General features: G+C 36.3%; 1 protein-coding gene across 2 annotated transcripts in view; it reads left to right on the top strand.

Annotated features, from left to right (window-relative positions):
- Positions 1–12,394, top strand: part of LOC103153901 (zinc finger protein 385D-like) — a 63,591-nt gene extending 51,197 nt beyond the window's left edge. For both annotated transcript variants that reach the window (XM_016662270.1, XM_007574985.2), the window contains exon 3: positions 12,134–12,394. In XM_016662270.1, coding sequence (XP_016517756.1) covers positions 12,134–12,379 — 246 coding nt within the window. In that variant the 3' untranslated portion in view covers positions 12,380–12,394. The remainder of the gene's footprint in view (positions 1–12,133) is intronic.
- The last annotated feature ends 8,927 nt before the right edge of the window (positions 12,395–21,321 follow it).

Here is a 21,321-nt window from a genome sequence, read left to right as displayed (position 1 = left end):
CAAGAGGAGGGGCTTAGCGCCGTCAATCAACCTCATGTTCTCATACTAAATGTGCTAATGGCTAATGGAAAACTGTTTGACTGTCATTGGTGGCTATGTTGACTAGCCTGAGGATTCATGGTAGACTATGCTAGCTGAAGCTTAGCAGAGAGCAAGAAGGGACAAGCAGCGCCACACAAAGTTGTGACTGACAGCGCTAAGACACACCTCCTTTGATTGGTTGTTTTTAGTTGGCGCTGAGAGAAGGCAGAGGAGCTTGACGTTTTTCTCATGCTGTGACAACATAATAATAGCTTCAACAAATATGTAATAAACTTTTTATAAAATTTACATACTGCAGCTTTTTAGACTGTCAGGTTAATTGGCCTCTCCAAATTGCCCCTAGGTGAGAGTGTGTGTGTGCATGGTTGTTTGTCCTGTGTGTCTCTGTGTTGCCCTGCGACAGACTGGCGACCTGTCCAGGGTGTAACCCGCCTCTCGCCCGGAACGTTAGCTGGAGAGGCACCAGCACCTCCCGATCCCATTAAGGGACAAGGGTATAAAGACAATGGATGGATGGATGGATGGATGGATACTGCAGCGTTAAGGATCACTTTCTTGCTTTAAATCAGTGTTTCTCAACCCCGGTTGTTACACCCCCAAGGTCTAGGGGTCCAGGGGCGGTAACATAAAATGTGTCCAGAGCGAAAGTGTAAAGTAAAAATGATTTATTACAAAATAAAGTTTCACAAAACAATACAATTTAACCCAATTAATGCAAAACAAAAGGGATTAACAAACTCAAGAATGTCAGGTGCAAATTAAAGTTACAAAATGTCCAAACAAGTCGGTTCAAAGTAAACTCAAAATAAACCAAAAGGGAAAACGGGGAACACACAAAGGGAATGCTAAGGGGAGCACCAAGCCTCCCAAACACGAGCTTCTAACTTGTAGTTAACTAGAGCAAAGTCAAAATTGCTGAACTGGACAAGCAGGAACAAACAAAGACCAAGCCAGCTTAAAACCTGCCTAAAGCAGTTGCAACTACCAAACAAGAGGAGGCAGCTTCACAAAACCTCTTCCAACTAGCTGCCCCACTAGAGCAGGGGTGGCCAAGTCCAGTCCTCGAGAGCCACCATCCTGCAAGTTTCAGATGCATCCCTGCTTCAACACACCTGAATCANATGTAACTTTTATTTTAAAAACATATTTTCTTTACATAAACTGTGGCCATGTCGTGACAGTTGGTTATGAGGCAGATGATCTGTGAAAAGATCAATCTAATCCACCTCCATTTCTAGCTGTTATTTCTGTCTGAAGAAATTCACCGCTCCTGGCCTAAAACAACCAATCAGAGCCAAGAGGAGGGGCTTAGCGCTGTCAATCAACCTCATGTTCTCATACTAAATGTGCTAATGGCTAATGGAAAACTGTTTATTGACTGTCATTGGTGGCTATGTTAACTAGCCTGAGGATTCATGGTAGACTATGCTAGCTGAAGCTTAGCAGAGAGCAAGAAGGGACAAGCATCGCCACACCAAGTTGTGACTGACTAACTTGTAGTTAACTAGAGCAAAGTCAAAATTGCTGAATTGGACAAGCAGGAACAAGCAAAGACCAATCTAGCTTAAAACCTGCCTAAAGCAGTTGCAACTACCAAACAAGAGGAGGCAGCTTCACAAAACCTCTTCAAAATAGCTGCCCCGCTAGAGGAATGGATTCAGGAGCCTTTTATAGGGTGCAGGTGGGCCTCATCAACGTCTGATTGGCTTGGCAATCCTCTGCTGGTCCAATGGTGTAGCTGCATTCCTGCAGCCTTCAGGCAGCCAATCAGGAAGATGTGCCCTCACAGCTGAACCTGCATAACAAAAAGGGAGCCTGCACAGCCTCAAGAGGCCAGGGGCCATAACACCGGTCCTCACCGCCCCACTGCCTCCTAGATGTGCCTCCATTCCAGAACAGCTGATTCAGATGATTGCATGACCAAACGTCTGACTTTATCTTAAACACACCACTGCGATCAGAAGTGGCTAACTTTAAGTCTGATTGATTTAGCCACAACTTCTACCCTGAAGAGCGTTGTTGTTCCTGTGACATAATCTCTATACTGCATTCAGCTCATACTTATGTGCTGATTTCTCTCTGCTTTTCTAAATGTAATGGTTCAACATGAACTCCCCAACTACCTCATACCTAAAACTAACCAGCTCCACATTTTTGCAAACGCAGGAATGTTTAAGTAGAACCGAAGTCTCTGCAGCTATGAAGGTTTACATATGATTATACAAGGATTTTTCAAATGGTATGGGCTTTTCAAGTTGGAGAGCTGAAATCACAGACTGTGCTTTATGCATAAGCAGCTGATTTACACCTCCACAAGTGTAAATCTTTAAGCTGTGCCATGCATACTTACATGCATAATGAAGAGGTTTGAATTGCACAGCAGTTAAACAGCATTTTGTGTTTGGTTTTGTAGATTGTAAAGCAAAATATGCTCCTGATTTAGTGGTTCAGTGTTATTAATTTACAGCAGCAGCATGAACTGGAGTAAATCTGTGCAGAGCTGAAAGGTAACATAACAGAATTATAGTTTTTAAAGACTAGATGAGTGAATCTTATTTAAAGGAATCCATAATTGTGATTCAACATCATGGGTTTATTGTCTTATTGTTGGGGAACTTTCTGCAATACTGTGTAAAACTGTAACCTTTTCCTGTTTTATAGGACATTTATTCCAAAATAAAAATGTGAAGGCTTTAATATTTTCATTTTAGCCCTTTTGTTTTCCATAAATCACGCAGTTGTGCAGCTTTATCCAGAGAAATGACAAACAAAACCTTGTGCAAGAAGCAATAGACGGAGCTGGGTTTGTTTTTGACCCGTCTGTCAGGCGTCTGCGGTAAAAGTCAGCGCGTCTCAACCGCCATCTCAGCTCATCCCTGTCTTGTTCTGTCACATTATCTGTCAGCGCGGAGCGGGCAGTGGCGGCCGTGCTGAACTTTGAGATGGACGGGCCTTCTGCGGCCTGTCAGATAGCATCCAGCAAATGACCTGCTTATTCTCCAAGCGCTGTCGACACTCGGCCGCTGACAGAAACACATCAGAGGAAATCAAAGAGAAGCGGGCGAATGAAAGCAGACACTCACAGGCAGCGAGCTGGGGGAGAGGAGAGATGCATTTATTCACATTGATCAGATACCTTGAGTTTCGTTAGGCTTCCTCAGAAATCGAACTGGACAGCTTTCAGCTCTGCAATCACACAGGATAACACAGCTTTCCTCTGCAGGCCAAACAGTTCCATCAGCAAGGAGTTTAAATCTTGGACAAAACACGTTCCATGACGTATTTTACACAAAATCATTCTTAGATAATGAGATTTTACACTTGCACGTGAAAATAGCTTCAAACAGATGCGCAATTATACAACTGTACATCTTTGAAAAGCATTAGTGGAGCCTCCTGCACAACCAGTAAGAATGCAGCAAGTGGTTTCTGAATGGCAAGTCAACCAAAAAAATACACATCCCAGCAGCCGATGTACAGTGAATACTGTGGCAAAGCATGCTGACCAAGCATGCTGGAGCTCTGCTTGGGTTGCTAGATAACAGGCTTGGGCTTGGTTGGGGTTGCTAGGAACGGGCTAAAATCAACTGCTCCCGCCTGCTGATTTGTGACGTTTATATTCCAAAGATTTTTGAAACAGTTCGTTTTCCAGACACCAAAAAACTTTAACTTATTGTGAAAAAGCAAACGGCTTGTTTTTTTTAAGCGTTGGGCTGTTTTTAGAAGCAGCGGAGACTCAACTGGAAGTAAAAGAAACACGCAAAATGTGTATTTTTTTAATAGTTCCCCTTTAAAACCATTTAAAAACATTCAAAAGCCGAATACGTTCTTATTTATATCTTGAACCACGTTTTAATAAGTAAGGTAAAAACTTCAGGAAACATCTTAATTTAATTTGACACCACATCCACTGCTGCTGCGCTAGTTTCTCAACAAATGGTTGCTAGGTAACCAAAGAATGAGTGAGTTGCTAGGTAACCAAAAAGTGAGAGTTAGTTGATTCCACCAACTTAGATGAGCCTTGAAAGGTTGAGGTGCCTATTGCAACACTGTTATTGATTTATTGTGTTTAAAAACGCCTTACATTGGTCATAAATGAGGACAAATGTAAAGTTTTGATCAAATGAAAGAACAAAATCTCACTGGACTTACTATTCGAGGCATTTTTCTCTCTTTCTGCAGGGCTCATGTTGGCATTTTGATGAGGTCGATTACTTTCTTCTTTTTTCCATCCACATCAGGGTTGGATGACTTTTTGTGAGCTGCAGTGTGTCGGAGGCTCTGAACTGCCTCTTTCTGATGATGTAAAGATGTTTACGTGAGTGAAGAACCCGTTCAAATGTTGCCTTTCCTCAGACAGCAGATTACCGAGTCCTCTTTCCCCCCTCTGATCGGCGGCGGTGGCTCTCCTGCTGCCGCCGCCTCAGGCCACAGGCTGTTTCAAGGCAGACAGCTCATCAGGATGACTGACAAGCCTTTGCGCTGCAGCTTGACCTGCTGGGGGAAAAATTGCATATTAGAGCTCTAGGAAGTGATTTGAAAGATGACACTGAATTTAAGGCATATAATGAGAACGTGCTCTGTGCACCGCTGCAGGCTTCCAGTGTGGGCATTCGCTTGGTGTGTGTGTGTGTGTGTTTTGGGCTGATGTGTGCAGAGTGGATATGCTCCCTCAGCGCTTCAGCGTCTGCCAGGCGAGGCTCAGTGGGTGGCTGATGAGTGTGGAACTTAGGGGAATAATCTTTCTCTATTTCAAAGAAATCAATAAAACAAAACAAGAAAAACAAGAATGCTTTTACAAATGCTTATAGATTTAGACACATGCTCAAAGAAACATTTGGATCCGTCATCTTAAATAAATAAAAAGAGAAAGTTTGAGATTAATTTCAGAATTTTTCTAGAAAAAAAAATAAAATTTCTGAGCTCCAAATGTAAAAAATTTGTGAGAAACAAACTGAAATTTTGAGATTAATTTTAGAAATTTTCTAGAAATAACTGAGTTTCAAAACTTTCTGAGATTAGTCTCCAAATTTAGATTTTTTTTCCCTCAAATGTTAAACTTTTCAAACTCAAAGATTTCCAAGTTTTTCTCAAAAAAAAATTCTGAGATTAAAATCAAAATTTCAGATTTTTTTTTGTTGCAAATTTTCAAATTTTGCAGTTTAGAAATTTCCATATAAATTGTTTTTATTTGAAGGCGGAATGGGCCAAAAATCACGCAAACTATTGTAAGAAGCTTGTGGAGGGAAACCCAAAACGTTTGACCCGTTATGAGTCTGTGATACTGACCAAATGTTATGCAAACCTACAAAAGTAAAACGTTTAAATGTTTTTATTTTTCTTGTTTTCTGGCATTTAATTTTGGTAATTTTAACTAAACCAAAACAAGAAAAGTTTGGTCTGATTTAACTTCAAACATTGAGAAAAAAAATTAAACTGTATTTAGATATATTAATTGTGCCCTTTTTAAATGTATGTATGCTTGTACATTGCTTTTTTATTGGATTTACTGTTCCACAAGTCACTCCACAGGTCGACATGCGTTTTATTATTCTTTTTTTGTGTGTTTTAAAAAATTAATTTCTCCTCTCAACTTGCGTCCTCCTCTTTCTGTAAACAATTCTTGAATATTTTTGGGTCGTAGATTATGTTTTCTGTGCTGATCTGAATTTCTTCAAATCTCCAATGCGCATGATTTTTATGAAAAGTGGGTTTGTGTGTTCTTTGTATCGTACTTTATCCTTTTTGCTGAAGTGTGATCATTGGCTTCAGAGTACTTTTGTGACCCCAGACAGAGAGAAAAACAATGCAGCAGTTTTGGATGCAACATGTTGCTGATTCCTCTGAGAATTGCAGCTGTTTCCTGTAGACTCCTTGTTTCAAAACCTATGGAACGATGTGCATATGTGAATGCAGCTTCTTAGCTACTAATAAAGCAGCAGAGCTGGAAAAAAAATTACAGCTTTATTGGAAATTATTGATGATTCTCCACAGATAGGCAATAAAAAAAATCTTATGTGTTTTTTCTGGATTTCGCCTTTACGTGCGGTCTCATCAATCTGGAGTTATTTCACAGCCTCTGCTCTGGGAAGGAAGGAGGAATAACATATTTCTATCCCAGTGCATGCATGTTTCTAGTAAGAGGTCACTGATCTCTGGTCGCCCAGATGTTTTCAGCTCGGGTTAGCTCAGGTTTCCAACGAGCTGCAGAGGGAAAAAAAACGTTTTCACGGCCAGCAATGCCGGCCAACATCGTGTGTCATCGTCTTCTTCCTTTGGTGAGATTCACGCCACATAGGAGGCCTGTTGCACAACAGCTTCAGGTTTTTTGTTTGTTTTTTCCTTGCGCTTCAGCAGCAAAGTGTGTCAGAGCAAATCAGAGCCTCTTGCTGTGCTAATAAGATGCAGAGGTTTCAGTGTTTTCATGTGCAGCTCAGTTCATCCCCAGGTGAAAGGTTGGGAGTGGCTCACTTTAACTTTTGAAAGACAAATTCGGATTTTAAGCTGCTTTTTCTCACTAAAACTCACTAAAATATTTAGTAGTTTGAATTTGGAGTTAGTAGATTATGCTAATCTATGCTAATTTGTCCTGACTGTAATCTTTTCCACTGGTTTTCTGAAGTCCTTAAAGGCTTTCTTTGGGCTTTTAGACTCTTTGGACTTTCTGCTTTTCTGTTCATTTTTGTCCACCAGCTAATTCTTTATAGAAGATGTAATTTAATATTGACAAAAAGTATCTGTTGGCAGATTATTTCACTTACAAAGTGACATTTTTCCCATGTTATAACTTATACATAAGTTAAATAATCTGCCAGTGAAACTAGAACTTTTTCGACAATATTAACGAATTATTTACTTGAAACAAGCTCCTATATCTCACTGAAAAGTTACTTGTAAGTAAGTTTTGTCTTATTTCAAGTGTATTAAGATATTTGCACTGGAGAACAGATTTTTAAATCAGTTTGTGTTATTTAACACTGTGCAGTGTGAAAGCGAACTGCAGCAGCTGAAAATGTAACAGATTTTGGACAATGATCGAACCGAATCTACTGGACTATCTGGTGTGGAAACAGCCTAAAAGTTGCAGGATTTCGGAAACTTGAAACAGACACTTACAAAAGTTATTTTCTTAATAAATCCAGTGGTGCTTTTAGCTTCATGTTTGTTTAAAATAGCAAATCAATCTTCCTAAATCTGCCAGTTTTTGGTGTGGAAGTCTTTATTTAATTCCCCATTGGATCAGTGAAGTATTATTGAATTTGAAAGCAATAGAATTTCATTTTCCCCTCACACATGTCAGAAAGTTTTTCCGTGTCGAAGCCCTCAGTTTGACCTCAGTTTGACCTCAGCACTTCCAGATAACTCACTTTCCTTAATTACAAAATGAACTGAGGAAATGGGTACCTGAAAATGCTTTGCTATCTTCTTATTGCTTTCTCTCTGCTTTATTGGCATCAATTATGTTCCATTTCTGAGGGGCGGGAAGCTTCTGCTAATTGCTGGGCCCAGATATGGAGGCGCAGGAGACTATTTAAAACTTATCCATTTTGCTGCATCGCCATTTTTCTCTGATTGTCATTGACAAGGTGTAATTTGTATGTGTTAATGGTTACAATCGCTCCACAAAATCGTCTTTGTGCATCTGCTGACTTGGGAGAGTTGAGCAGCATTATCTACTGTAGACATGTAATTAGATTAAATCTCTTGCTTATGTTTGCTACAGAGGATTATGAGTGTATTAAGAGAACTTTGTGTGGCTTCCAGAGGCATTGTCAGGAATTCAATGAAACTTTTTAATTATTGTTTTATTGTAGCGAGATTTGAATTACAAAGCCAGGAATATTTATTATAGCAGAAAGGTAGAGTTTGGGTTTAGTCACAATATTAAACAAGAAAAAAAGCGTGAGATTTATAAATAAAGTCATAAAAAAGATGTACTCACAACAGATTATTATTTAAAATAAGAGCAAGTGCTTGTATTTTGAAAGAAATCATCTTTTTATTAGCTTATTTTGTCAAAGTTATTTCTTTTTTAGGTTGGAAAACATTATAAATGAAAAAAAAACTTGCTTTTCTGGGCGTTTGTACTCAATCAACAACTGTTTCCGTGACATTTCATCTAATCATTTAAAATTATAACGTTCTCTCCTCCAATCTTCTTCTTCCAGCAAATTTTTATTCAGATGTTTTTTTTCTTTTTATCCTCTCCTTTAGAAATGCCACAGCTAATGTTTTGAATAAATTGGAGCCGCTCTGTATCTTCCTGTCAGTTTCTAATCTGAAGCTGCACAGTAAAATAACGAAGAACTGGATCTGTCATGTTTCCTTTAATGTCGTTCGATATGTTTCTGCTAATTTTCTACATATACTGCAAAAGCACAAAATATTACCTAGTATTTATGTCTAGTTTCTAGTGTAAATACCTTCAAATAAGACAAAACTAACTTTTCAGCAAAATATAGAAGTATGTTTTATGTAAATAATTAATTAATATTGATGGAAAATACTAGTTCTACTGGCAGATTACTTCATTAACATAGGATGTCATGTTATAAGTGAAATAATCTGCCGGTGGAACTAGTATTTTTCATCAATATTAATTATTTACTTAAAACAAACTTCTATATTTTGCTGCAAAGTTACTTATAAATTAGTTTTCTGTAATTTCAAGTGTAATAAGATATTTGCAGTGGAAACTGGACCAAAATAGTTTCCATTCTGGGGGATTTAGGCAGAGAAAAGACATTATTAACTACGACCAGACAAAAGAAAAGTTGGTGGAATCAACTCACTCTCTCACTCTATGGTTACTTAGCAACTCACTCACTCTGTGGTTACCTAGCAACTCACTCACTCTGTGGTTACCTAGCAACAACCTGCTGAGTAACGGCAGCAGTTAAAGGTGATTCATAACTAGTTCATAAGCAGTTATGAATCACCTTTAATCAACTGTTTAGAAAAACAATGGCGTGGAGTTAAAACTGGATAAAAAAGGAAAGGTCAAGCAGTATTTTAGATATTTAAAACTAAAAATGAATCAATAATTATTGATATTGACTGATATAAAACACTTATTGTGTCGTTTTTCAGCCCTGACATTAACTTGTGATATTGAACAGCCTTTAAAAACTGAGGTTTTTAACAGATTGTTTTATTTTTGCTCCTTCACCGGAGCCATCCAGAGTCTGATATAGGCTGACCTCTGGTTGCTCTCAGTCAGATGACCTCAGCCAGGCGTCAGCTGACCCCAAAGCTGACCCCAAAGCCTCCCACCCAGCTGCTCCTTACAGACACCGGCGTTCAGCCTCTCTGTTCCAGGTTTACGCTTCCAGCTGCATCTGATTACTTTCTGTTTGGTGAAATGTCTCTTTGCCTGTTTTTATTAGTTGCTCATTGCTGCTCACAATTAAAACTTCAAAGACATTTCTTGAGGATAAACATAGGAAAAAGTACTGGTGTACCATAATGGTAACACTTTATTTGACTGACGTAACACCTGTCATAGACGTGTCATAGACGTGAACGACTCTGTGAATCCTTATGACGGTTGTTATGAGGTGTCATTCGGTCAAAAATGACATTTTTAATGCAATGTTGATGCTTTAAAAGTGTCATTATTTACCAAATAATGCAAAGTTCACACTTTTAATGCAGCTTTTAATCTAACCTTGCATTAAACATATGATTATTAACTGAATGATGCTTCAGTCATAAACATTCATGAAGACTAGTCACATTTACTCATTTTTAGTTGAAAACTGAATTATTGTTTACTTCTTTTAGTATTTTTACTATGTTGTAGTTTTTACTTTTCCTTTAGTATTTTAATCCTTAAAACATCCAAAATTTCCAAAATATAAAACAACTTTATATTTTGGCCCATCTGATGAAGTAATGCTTAGATATTAAATGTTTTGATCAGTTACTCAATACCTGAGTATACTTTTTTTTAAGCAAATTCCTTTTTACTCTTACTTGAGTAATTCTTTAGATGTACTTTCAGAGTCACATAAAGACAATTACAAAGTCGGCCTTCTATCACCTGAAGAACATTTCCAGGGTTGAAGGACTAATGTCTCAGCAAGTAGGTAAATGTAATTGAGTAACTGTAACTAGTTCCTACCAGCTCTGTACAGACCCCTCCAAATAAGAACCTTCTGGTTCTTTTTGGGTTGCAGTTCAGGTTAACCTCTGAGATGTTTCTTCAAACTAGCTAACATCATTACACTCTGCTGAACAATTGTCAAGATTGATTAATCTTCCCACGCTGTGCCAACACGTCTCCACTTTCTCCCGCCATGAGGCCACTGTGAGAGTTTCCCCAGTCAGACGGACCTGTTGGTTCTTTTCGGAAAGCGAAAAGAAAACAGACAATTTAGAGTTTCACAGACGCAGGAAGCTCAAAATGCATGTAATTTCTGTGCTGCAGCGGCTCTTTTGTGTGTCGCATGTTCTGCCGACGGACATTTTTCTTCTTCCTTTGTCAGTGAACAATGAGTCCATCCAGCTTATTATCTGCACAGCAACAGCTTGGTATCACTTCTGCTTCATATCATGGAGCTGCACTTCAAAATAAAACATCTGCCGAGTGTTTGTGCTCTGCTTTGCTAGATTAATGAGCAGAGAGTGGAAAAGTGAGATATGAGGTTAGGCTGGACCCGAGGTGCGACACGCCGCCTGCTAGTTGCCGCGCCGCCAGCAGCGGCGAGAAGATAAATGAGCAAAGTTTGTTTTTGTCAAGGAGCTTTCTTCCCTCAAGCTGAGTTATTCTGGACGTACAACTCTTAATGCGTGTTTATCACTGAATAATGCTGGGTAAACGGTTTCATTATGTGGGATGACCTTTGTTTATCCGGCTTTGTCACAAGTCAGAGTCCTTTACAAAACATTATGACTCTTGTTTTCTACAGAAAAACGTTACTGTGTGGAGTAGAGAGAGTGACTGTGAGTGGTTGGGAAGAGGATTAGGGCCACTGAAAGAAGAAAAACAATTCAGAGTTTAATCCCAAAAATTCAGGTGTTTCTCATAATTTTATTGTAGAATTGATTTTTTTCCCCTCTGAATTAGGAATTTTTCTCAGAATTCTGATTTTAATCCCTGAACTATGATACTTTTTCTCAGAACTGACATTTTTCTCAGGATTCTGACTTTAATCTCCAAATTATGACTTCAATTTCCAAATGCTTAATTTTTATTTTCAGAATTCTGACTTTAAAACCAGAATTATGATTTCACAGTTATGACTTTTTCAAGATTCTGAGTTTCATCCCAGAATTGTGAGTTTTTCCCCCCAGAATTATGGCATTTTTCTTAGAATTCAGACTTTTAATCCCAGAAATCTGACATTTTTTTCTCTCAAAATTCTGACTTTAATCTCTGAATTCTAATTTTAATCCCACAATTCTAACTCCTCCCCCAACCCCCTCCAACAATTGTGACTTTAATCTCAGAATTGTGGCCTTTCTTTCTTGAAATTCTTAATTCAGTCTCAGAATACTCAAAATTCTGATTTTAATCTCAGAAGATTAAGATCAGAATTCTGGAGAAAAGCCAGAACTTTGTCTCTGGTTTTCATACATCTATACCACTGTTGCGTTGCTTTCATAGTGTTGACAGGTTTTTTCCATCAACCTCATTAAATCAGAGCAGAAACTCTTCTCGAAAGACTTTAACTATGCAGCAAACCTCTATCTAAGAGGAAACAATACGTTAAAAATTTTAATAATGTGAGGATATTAATAGCCAAAACATTTTTCCCTTTCTACCTAGACTATTGTAGTGAAAAACACAGTTAGAGGCAATAACTAAGGGAGAATCATTTGAATGATCCCCTTGAGGACTTTGCCAGCAGCCATTACCCTACGGTCAGTAAAACTCTCCGTGTGGCTGAAAGAAGCACTTAGTCCTGTGAAAAAGCCTGAATTCACCCACCGAGGTGAAAGATTGACACACAGCTTTCCAGATCGCTCCAGGCAACCTGTTTTCTCTTCACAGCCCATCGAGCGTCTGCGTAGTCAGGTGGATTTACAAGTCAGCTTTAGCACCGTTTTAATTAGCCTGCGCGTCTGTCTGTCTGTGTCCGTCCTCCAGATGGACCCGGTGCAGAAAGCCGTCCTCCATCACACCCTGGGCATCCCTCCCACAGCCAAGAGGAAGCATGTGTCCTGCAGCGTCTGCCAGCTGAGGTTCAACTCACAGGTGAGCGACTCGAATATAAATTCTCTGCAGAATCAGACTCCACAAAGGCTTAATTTGCTGGGCTGTTCGGCCCGAATCGCAGCTGCATTGAGATGCAGATCAAGTGTTCAGTCCTCTGTAGGCGATGATGCTGACTGAGCAGCAAGACAAAAAAACCTGACAGGTAGGCACTTTGTGAAGTTTATGAAATGCAACCGGGAGCACTTTCATGTTTTTTTATGAAGTAGTAGATTACTCTGCTGCTGAAATTACGTGAGGAACAGAAGTGAATAAAGAATTTTTTATTTTTTTACATGACTTCAAAGACATAAAACTTTTCTGCAGACACCAGCCATCACAAATTAATCCTCACTGGATCGCTTGTGTTGACGTGTAATTTTGTACGTGTTTGTACTTCAGTTTGGTTCTACAAGACCAATGAAAAAACAAAAAAAACATTCAGTCGGTGTTTAGCAAGGGTTAGGGTTAAATTGACCCTTAGGGTCAATTTTTTTTTCTCTTGTGTCTGGAAAATGAGCCGTTTGAAAAAACCTCCTGAATGTAGCGTCACAAATTAGCAGCCACTAACTTTCACCTGGCAACCCCAGCTAAGCCCAGGCTGTTACCTAGCAACCCAAGTGGAACTCTGCCCGTCACCTAGCAACCTAAACTGAACTCCTGCTATAATCTGCTTTTGGAGCTATTCTTTTTCATTAATATTAAGACATTATTGACTCAAAACTGGCTTCTATGTCTTCCTGAAAAGTAACTTGTAAGTTACTTTTGTCTTATTTCAAGTGTAACTAGAAACTAGACAAAAAATACTTAAGATTTTGTGTTTAACAGAACTAAATGTTTTTTCCACAACTCTTCTCTCCAAAACTGAAACTACACTGCAAAAACACGGTCCAGTTTACAGTGCAAATATCTGAAATGAGGCAAAACTAACAAGCTCATTTTGAGCAAAATGCATCATCAAGTCAGTAATTGCTTAGTACTGATGTTGATGCACCTACTAGTTATAAGTCAAACAATCAAGACATTTTCCCAAAATATTTTGTTAAACTGGCAGATTATTTCCCTTATAACAAATACTTTTTCATACATAATCAGGAATTATTGACTTAAAAGAAGTTCCCATATTGTGCTGAACAGCTGCTTTTTTTTAAGTGTATTTTAAGATATTCATGCTAGAAACTAGATAAAAATATTTTGTACTTTTATTAATTATGAGTATTCAAAACTTTTTCCTCTTTAAACATAAAAGTGGGAATTTTTGAAGGCTTAATTTAACATTATTAATGAAAAACACAGTTTAGGTGGAAGTTGAAGGACTTCTTCTTTCTGTTTGTTGCCATTACTTCATGTTTTCCCAGAACATCATGCGTATCACAGCAGGTAGACTTTATTAGCATATTTCCATATTCAGTGTCTTCTACATGCTCGAGTATTTTAATCAAACGCTCGGCGTTCGCATTAACTCGCTAAATCTAACCAACGTTCGAGCGCCTAACCAAGCAGATGGGTTTCGATTTTCTCCTGCACCTAATTTCCATACCACTTTGGAAGTAATCAAAAAAGATTTAAAAAGAAAATCAGTGGTGGTGCATATTGTTAAATCAGAAGCATCCCTAACTGGCAGTGTCACGGCACCTTTCATTAAGCAATAATCAATCCATTTTCAACGCTGAATGGGCAGGTGATTACTCAGGATGGGATTATTATGTTATACAGAGGAAATCATATCTAAGGACTTACTGACTGTTCATCAGCTGCTCATTTTTGGCCTTCGTTAAAGAAAAAGGCTGCATGTTCAGCTGTCAGCCGTATTTACGTGACGAGTGGACGCCCTCTGATACTTGCTGGTAATTTTTTTAAAAACTTATTCACTACCAGATGGATTAGATAATTAAATTTGCCAGAGACAAGAATTTGACATAGTGTGCTAAATAAAATTTTATGTTCCTGTTCATGAGCGCTCGTGTAAAAAGCAAAAGCTTGAAAGAGATTTTTTTTTAAAAGACAAGAAAAAAACAAACAGCTTTTTTCAGTTTCAGTCTTTTTTTTAACAACTGGAAAACAAACTTAATAGTATCAGTTTACAGATTTTAATAAAACTTGGTTGTTTTTAGTTTTAACTTCTGAACAGCTGGAGTGGATTTTCATACCTTTAGTTTTTGGGTTTTACTCATTGAGTTATTATTATTATTATTATTATTATTATTATTATTATTATTATTATTTATTATTATTATTTCAGTCATCTTTGTTTCACAGTTTTTTCCTGGCTTTCACTTGATTGGTATAATTATTTCTGTTTGCTTCATTATTATTTTTAGATTATAAAGACATCTGAGAGTTTAATGAACATCAAATCTATAAAAAGACTAAACTATAAAAACACTAAGAAATGTTAATCCTCCACTCCAACTGCAAACATGTAACCTTTGCCATTAAGCCTTAATAGTCAGCATGACTCTGTTATTAAACAACCACCAAATTATGTGTATTAGTGGAAGTGAACTCCTTTATATTTGATGTATTAGTTATATTTGCTCCTCCTTTCTTTTTTGTTTAGTTATCAAAATAGACAAAAAGGTGCTAAATTTGCTGAGAAAAATATAACTAAATTCTAAATTTGCTGTAAATAAATCAAATTCTTGCTTTTAAGCATGACTGAAGTTGCATTTTTTATTGTTTCACTGCATTAAAGCCTCAAATAAATTAAATTTATACCAATGAGTGTATTTAAGGTCATTAAAGCTTAAATACCACATTTAGATAAAATGTGGTATTAGTACTAAGTCACCAGAATAACAGCTAGTTTAGTTAGTTTTTATTTTTTACTGATGCCAACTGTGTGTTTTGACTGTCCCACTAAAGGCTTCACACACAGCATGTGGCCTGACAGAACAGAGTCTTAACTAAATGTGTTGGTAATGATGATGAAGACGTTAATGCAGAGTTAAGTTTAAATGAAGCCATCAGAGCGGGACTGTTTTCCCACTCCTGTTCTCACCCTGTGGCAAAGAGAAGGCCAAACATTTTTATGTGATGTTTTCCTAATATTAGTGTCTGTTTCTAACCTAATGGTTAATAAAAAACGGGATCCAAATTATTTTTATTTTATCACATTGCAGCTTCAACATATCATATTTTTACTTTTATTTATTTTGCTTTCTACAGCTAAAAAAAGAATACTTCATTTTTTACAGTTTGACATTTTTATACAGTATAAAGACATTTTAATGCCTGGCTAACAGTATATTACAGTATTTCTTTAGTAAAAGAAGAAGCTGTGAAAACGAACAAAGTAATTAGCTTCATCTACTTATTTACTTGAGTAACTTTTTTTTTAAATGTACTTTTTAGAGTATTTTAACTTCTTACTTTTACTTGAGTAATTTTATGATGAAGTATTTCTACTCTTACTTGTGTAAAATTTCTGGATTTTCTATCCACTGACTGAAAAACAAACATGTTTTAACCAAAAACTCACCAGACAGACACACACCTGCTGTAAAGTTTCATAGGTTTTTTATTGAAATAAATTGATTGGGAATAAATGTTATTTGCCTGATTTTGTAATTTTTTTTGTTACTTATACGAGTTATTGTCATTTTGGTTGTTAAAATACCAAAATTTCCTCTTAACTTTATATTTTGGCCCATCTTATGGTGTAATTTTTAAATATTAAATGATTGATCAGTTTACTCAGTACTTGGATAGACTTTTTACCAGATAACATCAGTTTAGAAAGTTTTGGCACCAATTCAGAAATAACCTAATTATTTTTGAAAGTTTCATTTGCCAGATCCAGAATTTTTGTTCTTATTTAGGAAAAAAAATAGCAAAATATATAAGGTAGGCAAATTGTTTTTTATTTTTTATTTCATTACATCACTGTATTGTTAGTGTGGTGCAAAAAACCATCAATATGCCTGGTTTCCATGAAAGATTTATCTTACATAAACGCAAATCTTGCTCTTGAGCATTAGTGCATTTCTGATACAACCCTACAGCAACATGCAGGAATAATTAGATTTATCCAAATATATAAATAACGCTCAGCAGGGAGCATGTTCTTGCTGCTTGCTTGGACCAGAAGAAACCTGTATTTTAGGAATGCGTTTATTTTTGTTTCACGAATCATTCTCGACGTTTCTGAGTCTCTCAGCATCTCAAACTTGCAGCCTCTAAAGCGCCATATTTGTGTCTCCTAGTTATAACTTCCTGAAACGGCTACCTGTGTTTATGTGTTGTGAGTTGGAGTCATTTTGTGGGGTTTTATCTCATCCACAGGTGTGTGCATTGCAGCAGCAGTAAACTGGGAACAATCCAAATGACCTCCATATCTCATTAATGCAAGAAAAAAGAGCCACTATAGATTTCTCTTGCACCCTTAAAGAAATCTATTTCCATAATTTAGAAGCTCTGGACTCCATAGACTCCAGGAGAGTGTTTATATGCCCGGTGAATCTGGGTCATAAAGATTTATGACCGGCTAAGAATAGTGGATAAACTCAGAATTACAAATAAGGGAGGAGGATGACTCCATAAAAAGATAAATAAATAAGCAAAACCACACAAAAAAAAGCTTTGGGGAACTCAACAGATAAAACATGAGTATAACTCCTTAAGCAGGTTTCCCTGTCCTAACATAAGCACTGAAATAATATTTAATTTAATTGGACAGATTAATTAACATCTCCTTTGGGAACAGGAGATTTTTGCATTTTATTTTTGCTCTTTAATGAATTACATCATCTTAGTTTATGGAGTATGACATGTTATGGCTTGATTTTCTTCTCATTGCTTTATGTTTCAATCGCTAAGGTTTGGAACAAATCATGTTGGGAAAAGGCTTTTGGGGTTTCTCTCTGTGGTTTTGGGATTTTAGTGGATTTTTATTGTTTTGGAACAATAATAGTTTTTAGCTTTGTTCTAAAACAAATTCCACTTTAATAGAGAAGTCATGGTGGCTTGAAATAAAAACCTTAAAACTAGAATTTCATTGTAGTTTATTGGGAATATTATGGTACAAACGCATAGAAGTGAATATCTGTTGAAATAAAACATGATTTTCTACGTTTTTCATAATAAAAATCTGAAAAATGTGGCCCTCCTTCACTCATTTACCATTAAATAAAAACCTGTAAAATTAATTGGCTTCAGAATTAACTTAATAGAGTCGGTTTGTGCACATTAACATGTCAGTTTTGATTAATTAACTAAATAGATTTTAACATGGAGAAAAATTTTAATCTTTTTTAAAGGTTAAATTTTTGACTCCACGTTTTGTTTCTGGTACGACCAAAAATCAGACGCACACACAGGGTTAATTAAAAAAAAAAAAGGCTATTGTGCTAAAAGGACTTAGCCTTTTACTTAAACTATTCAAGCATAAAATACCATCACTTTGCATCAGTCTCATCGTTGAATGACCTAAATGGCAAATTAAAAACAAATATATTTGTCGTTTAGTTCATATAAACAATGGAAGATTAGAAAATAAAATAAAAAATATGAGAATAAATATGTGCAAAAATTAAGTCAAAATAATACAAGAATAATGTTGTAGTGTTACAAAAATAAGTTCATAATATTCTGACTTTATTCTGGTAAAATTACACATTTATCTTCATAATATGACATTATTTTCATGTTATTGCTACTTTATTTTCATATTATTTTGACTTTTTTCTTGTACGAGTTTCTTCTTGTAGTGTTATGACTTTATTCTAATAATTTAATTCTTTTTAATTTGTATTTTTTACTCATATGGCTCCAATATTCTGTCCTACATGTATATTTATTCAGTATATTATCAGCAAAAAAGTGTTTTTGAATTGAAAACGCTGCTTATTTTCTCTTTTATGGCTTTTGATTAAAATGTGATTAATTTCACTTAATTAATTACAGACCCAGCAATTAACTTGATTAAAAATTGTAATCGTGTCCCTCCACTACTCCATATAAAAACAGCTTTTCTTTGCAGACCTCAGCAGGAGACAGGAGAGTTTTAAAACAAGGCTTATAATAAAAATCACACCAAGTGTTGAGCATCTCACAGATTACTATTTTAATCACCTGAAAATGGAAATATCAGGTGATTTTAGCAAACTAAAATCAGCCAAAATGTTTGACTGATTTGTTGTGAAACCTACAAATGAAGTGGCAAAAAGAAAGCTGCTGTTGAAAGAGAGTCATAAATTATGCTTGCATATTGACACAATGAGAACAAAAGTGAAGCAAAATGCAGAACAATCCTAAAAATAAAAAAAACTGTTTGAGGCTGAAAAAGATCCAAGACCTGCAGCAGGATGATAACCCGAAACATTTAAACTCCCACAGAAATCCAAAGCTGCACTGCAAAAATACAAAACCATAACAAGGATTTTCTGTCTGCCGTTTAGTCCAAACATCTCATAACACTTAAAATAAAACAAAACTAAGTTACAAGTAACTTTTCAGCAACGTAAATAATTCCTTAATATTGATTTTTTAAAAGTACTTATTCCACTGGCAGATATTTTCCCCATGTTATAGGTGAAATAATCTGCGACTCATCAATATTAATGAATCGTTTATTTAGAACAATCTATTATATTTTGCTTAAAAGTTCCTTCTAAGTTAGTTTTGCCTTATTTCAAGACAAAAATACTTGGTTAGATATTTTGTTTTTGCAATGAATGACAATGAGTCATAAAACTAAAAATGGGAAGAAAATGTTGCCATAAATGCGAAAGTGAATGATTCTGAGGTCAAACTGAACATTAATCAGTGAAAAAACAAGTATTTTGACCTACTTTTTATTGCAATTATAGTACACTTGAAATATGACGACACTAACTTACAAGCAACTTTTCAGCAAGACATGGGAGAATTTTAAGTAAATATTTCCTCAATATTGATTTTTAAAAAATTTCCAGTGGAAAAACATTGTTTACTCCCATGAAAATACACTGTAAAAACACAAATGTTACCAAGAACTTTTAGCTTCTAGCTTCTGATTCAAATACCTATATTTGAAATAAGACAGAACAAACTTACAATGAACTTTTCAACAAGATAAAGAAGTTTACTTCCTTAATATTAATTAAAAAGTACTGGTTCTTCTGGCAAGTTATTTCACTTATAACAAGACATAAGTGAGATAGTCTACCAATGGAACTAGTGCTTTTTAATTAATATTAATAAGCTCCTGTATCTTGCTGAAAAGTTACAGGTAAGTTGGTTTTATTTTATTTTAAGTTCACTAAGATATTTGCACTAGAAACTAGACCAAAACAAAAACCTAATAAACTAAAACTAGATGAATCCTTCCTTTCAAACAGCCTGAAACATTTCTGTGATAATGGCTCTGGATCTAAACTTAACCTAGAACTAGAGCATCACTGGTTTCTTTTCTCTCTCTCTCCATGCCTTGTCTTCTTCAAAGAGCATGTGGAAGGAAAACAAATCATTTCACTCCTGGATTTAATAAAACGCGCGCCAGACGTGGAATCCGGGCGTTCCATTTCACTGCGCTGATAAAACATGAAATATCGCTAAGGCTGCATTAAAAAGCCATCCATATTACAGCAGACTCATGACAAACTGTTAGCTGGGTCTTTGGTACCTGCAGGGTGATGAATGTGGGGTCAAATTAATAGTTACATGCCAGGACAAGACATGCAGCTAGTTTGAAAAAGTGATGCTGCTTAGAGGAAATCATCCCAAAAAAAAAAATCACTGAAAAGATTTGTAACCCGAAGAGAAACAATGAAAGCTTACAATCATTTTTAGAAAAATTAAGCATCTAAAGCGGTGTTTGTAAAATGTTCAGGCTGAAGATCATTTAATCCAATTAACAAGCACTCACAGACCACCTAATTTAAAATTTCCCTGCAATAACACATCTTAAAAAATATACAACCATAAATGAGAATATCAGTTTTCTTGGCCACGATAAAATCATACAAATCGAGGACGTTTTGAGTTATTTACTGATTCTTAAAGCTTTCCAGTAATGTCTAACACGTGGAAATCAAAAAATAAGTTGTTCTTTTACAAAGTGTTGTGTGAATTAATAACATTTTGGGGCTATTTGTAATTTAGAAGCATAATGAAAGAGAAACAGACTGGAGTTGCTTTGGCAGAAACAGAAATCATTTTCTGCGCTAGTAAATAAAAGAACAATTCACCCATTCCTTTGTATTTATCTATTTATTTAATTCAACTTAATATTTTTTCATTAAATAAAAATAAATGATAAAATAAATGATAAAAGTAACAATAGCTGATGACGTGCGAGCAGAGCATTATAAGCAGGCGACGTGGTAAGAAACAAAGAACAGTTCTCACCAACTGAGACTCGTTCACAGCTAATGAACGACACGAATCCTCCCTTAAGGTTTGACTTTGCTTCCTCCGATCATGTCAGTAATCCTGGCGTTGTTTTCTTTCCGCTGGTATGTTCTGATTTTCTTCTAAAAGCCATCTATCCATCATTATCTTTAAACACAGTTCGTTGCTAAGCTAGCTGTAGCGTCTCACTTTGTGCTGACGTCACGGTAAATAAACGGTCGTTTACATGCAGTACCTGACAGACCACCAGGGGGAGCCCGTGGATCTAAAGACTGAAAGCAAAACAGGAGAGGCTGGCCTTTGTTTAGCCGTGGACCATAAATAATAATCCATGCTGGTGTTTTCCGGGTTCCTGAAACTGGCTGATTTATTTAGTCCAAGAGGCAGTTTCATCCCTCCTTCATGGCTTCCTTCCTGCCACAGGCAAAGTATGCTGGGAAATCCTCAGCGGTAAACAAAGACAGCTCAGATTCTGCGTCTCCTGTCTGTGTTTCTGGATGAATTTGTTGTTTTGAAGGTGAATGTTAGTAAATCCACGTGTTCAGACTGTAAAATCAAAAAGTGCTTCATCCACAATATTTGTAGCTATATAATAAAATTGTCGCAATTCTGTTGTCAATTGAGAAAAGAAAGGCGGAAATTTTAAGGAAGCTTCCATACTCATTACAACTATTGGTTCACCTGCTATTCTCTGCTATTCGTTGTGTGTTCACTCTCATGTCATTCCTCCACTGAACAAAGCACACTGATTG

The sequence above is a fragment of the Poecilia formosa genome, unplaced genomic scaffold (genome assembly GCF_000485575.1).
Source record: "Poecilia formosa unplaced genomic scaffold, Poecilia_formosa-5.1.2 Scaffold366, whole genome shotgun sequence".
Taxonomy (NCBI): domain Eukaryota; kingdom Metazoa; phylum Chordata; class Actinopteri; order Cyprinodontiformes; family Poeciliidae; genus Poecilia; species Poecilia formosa.
This window is presented reverse-complemented; position numbering and strand designations above follow the sequence as displayed.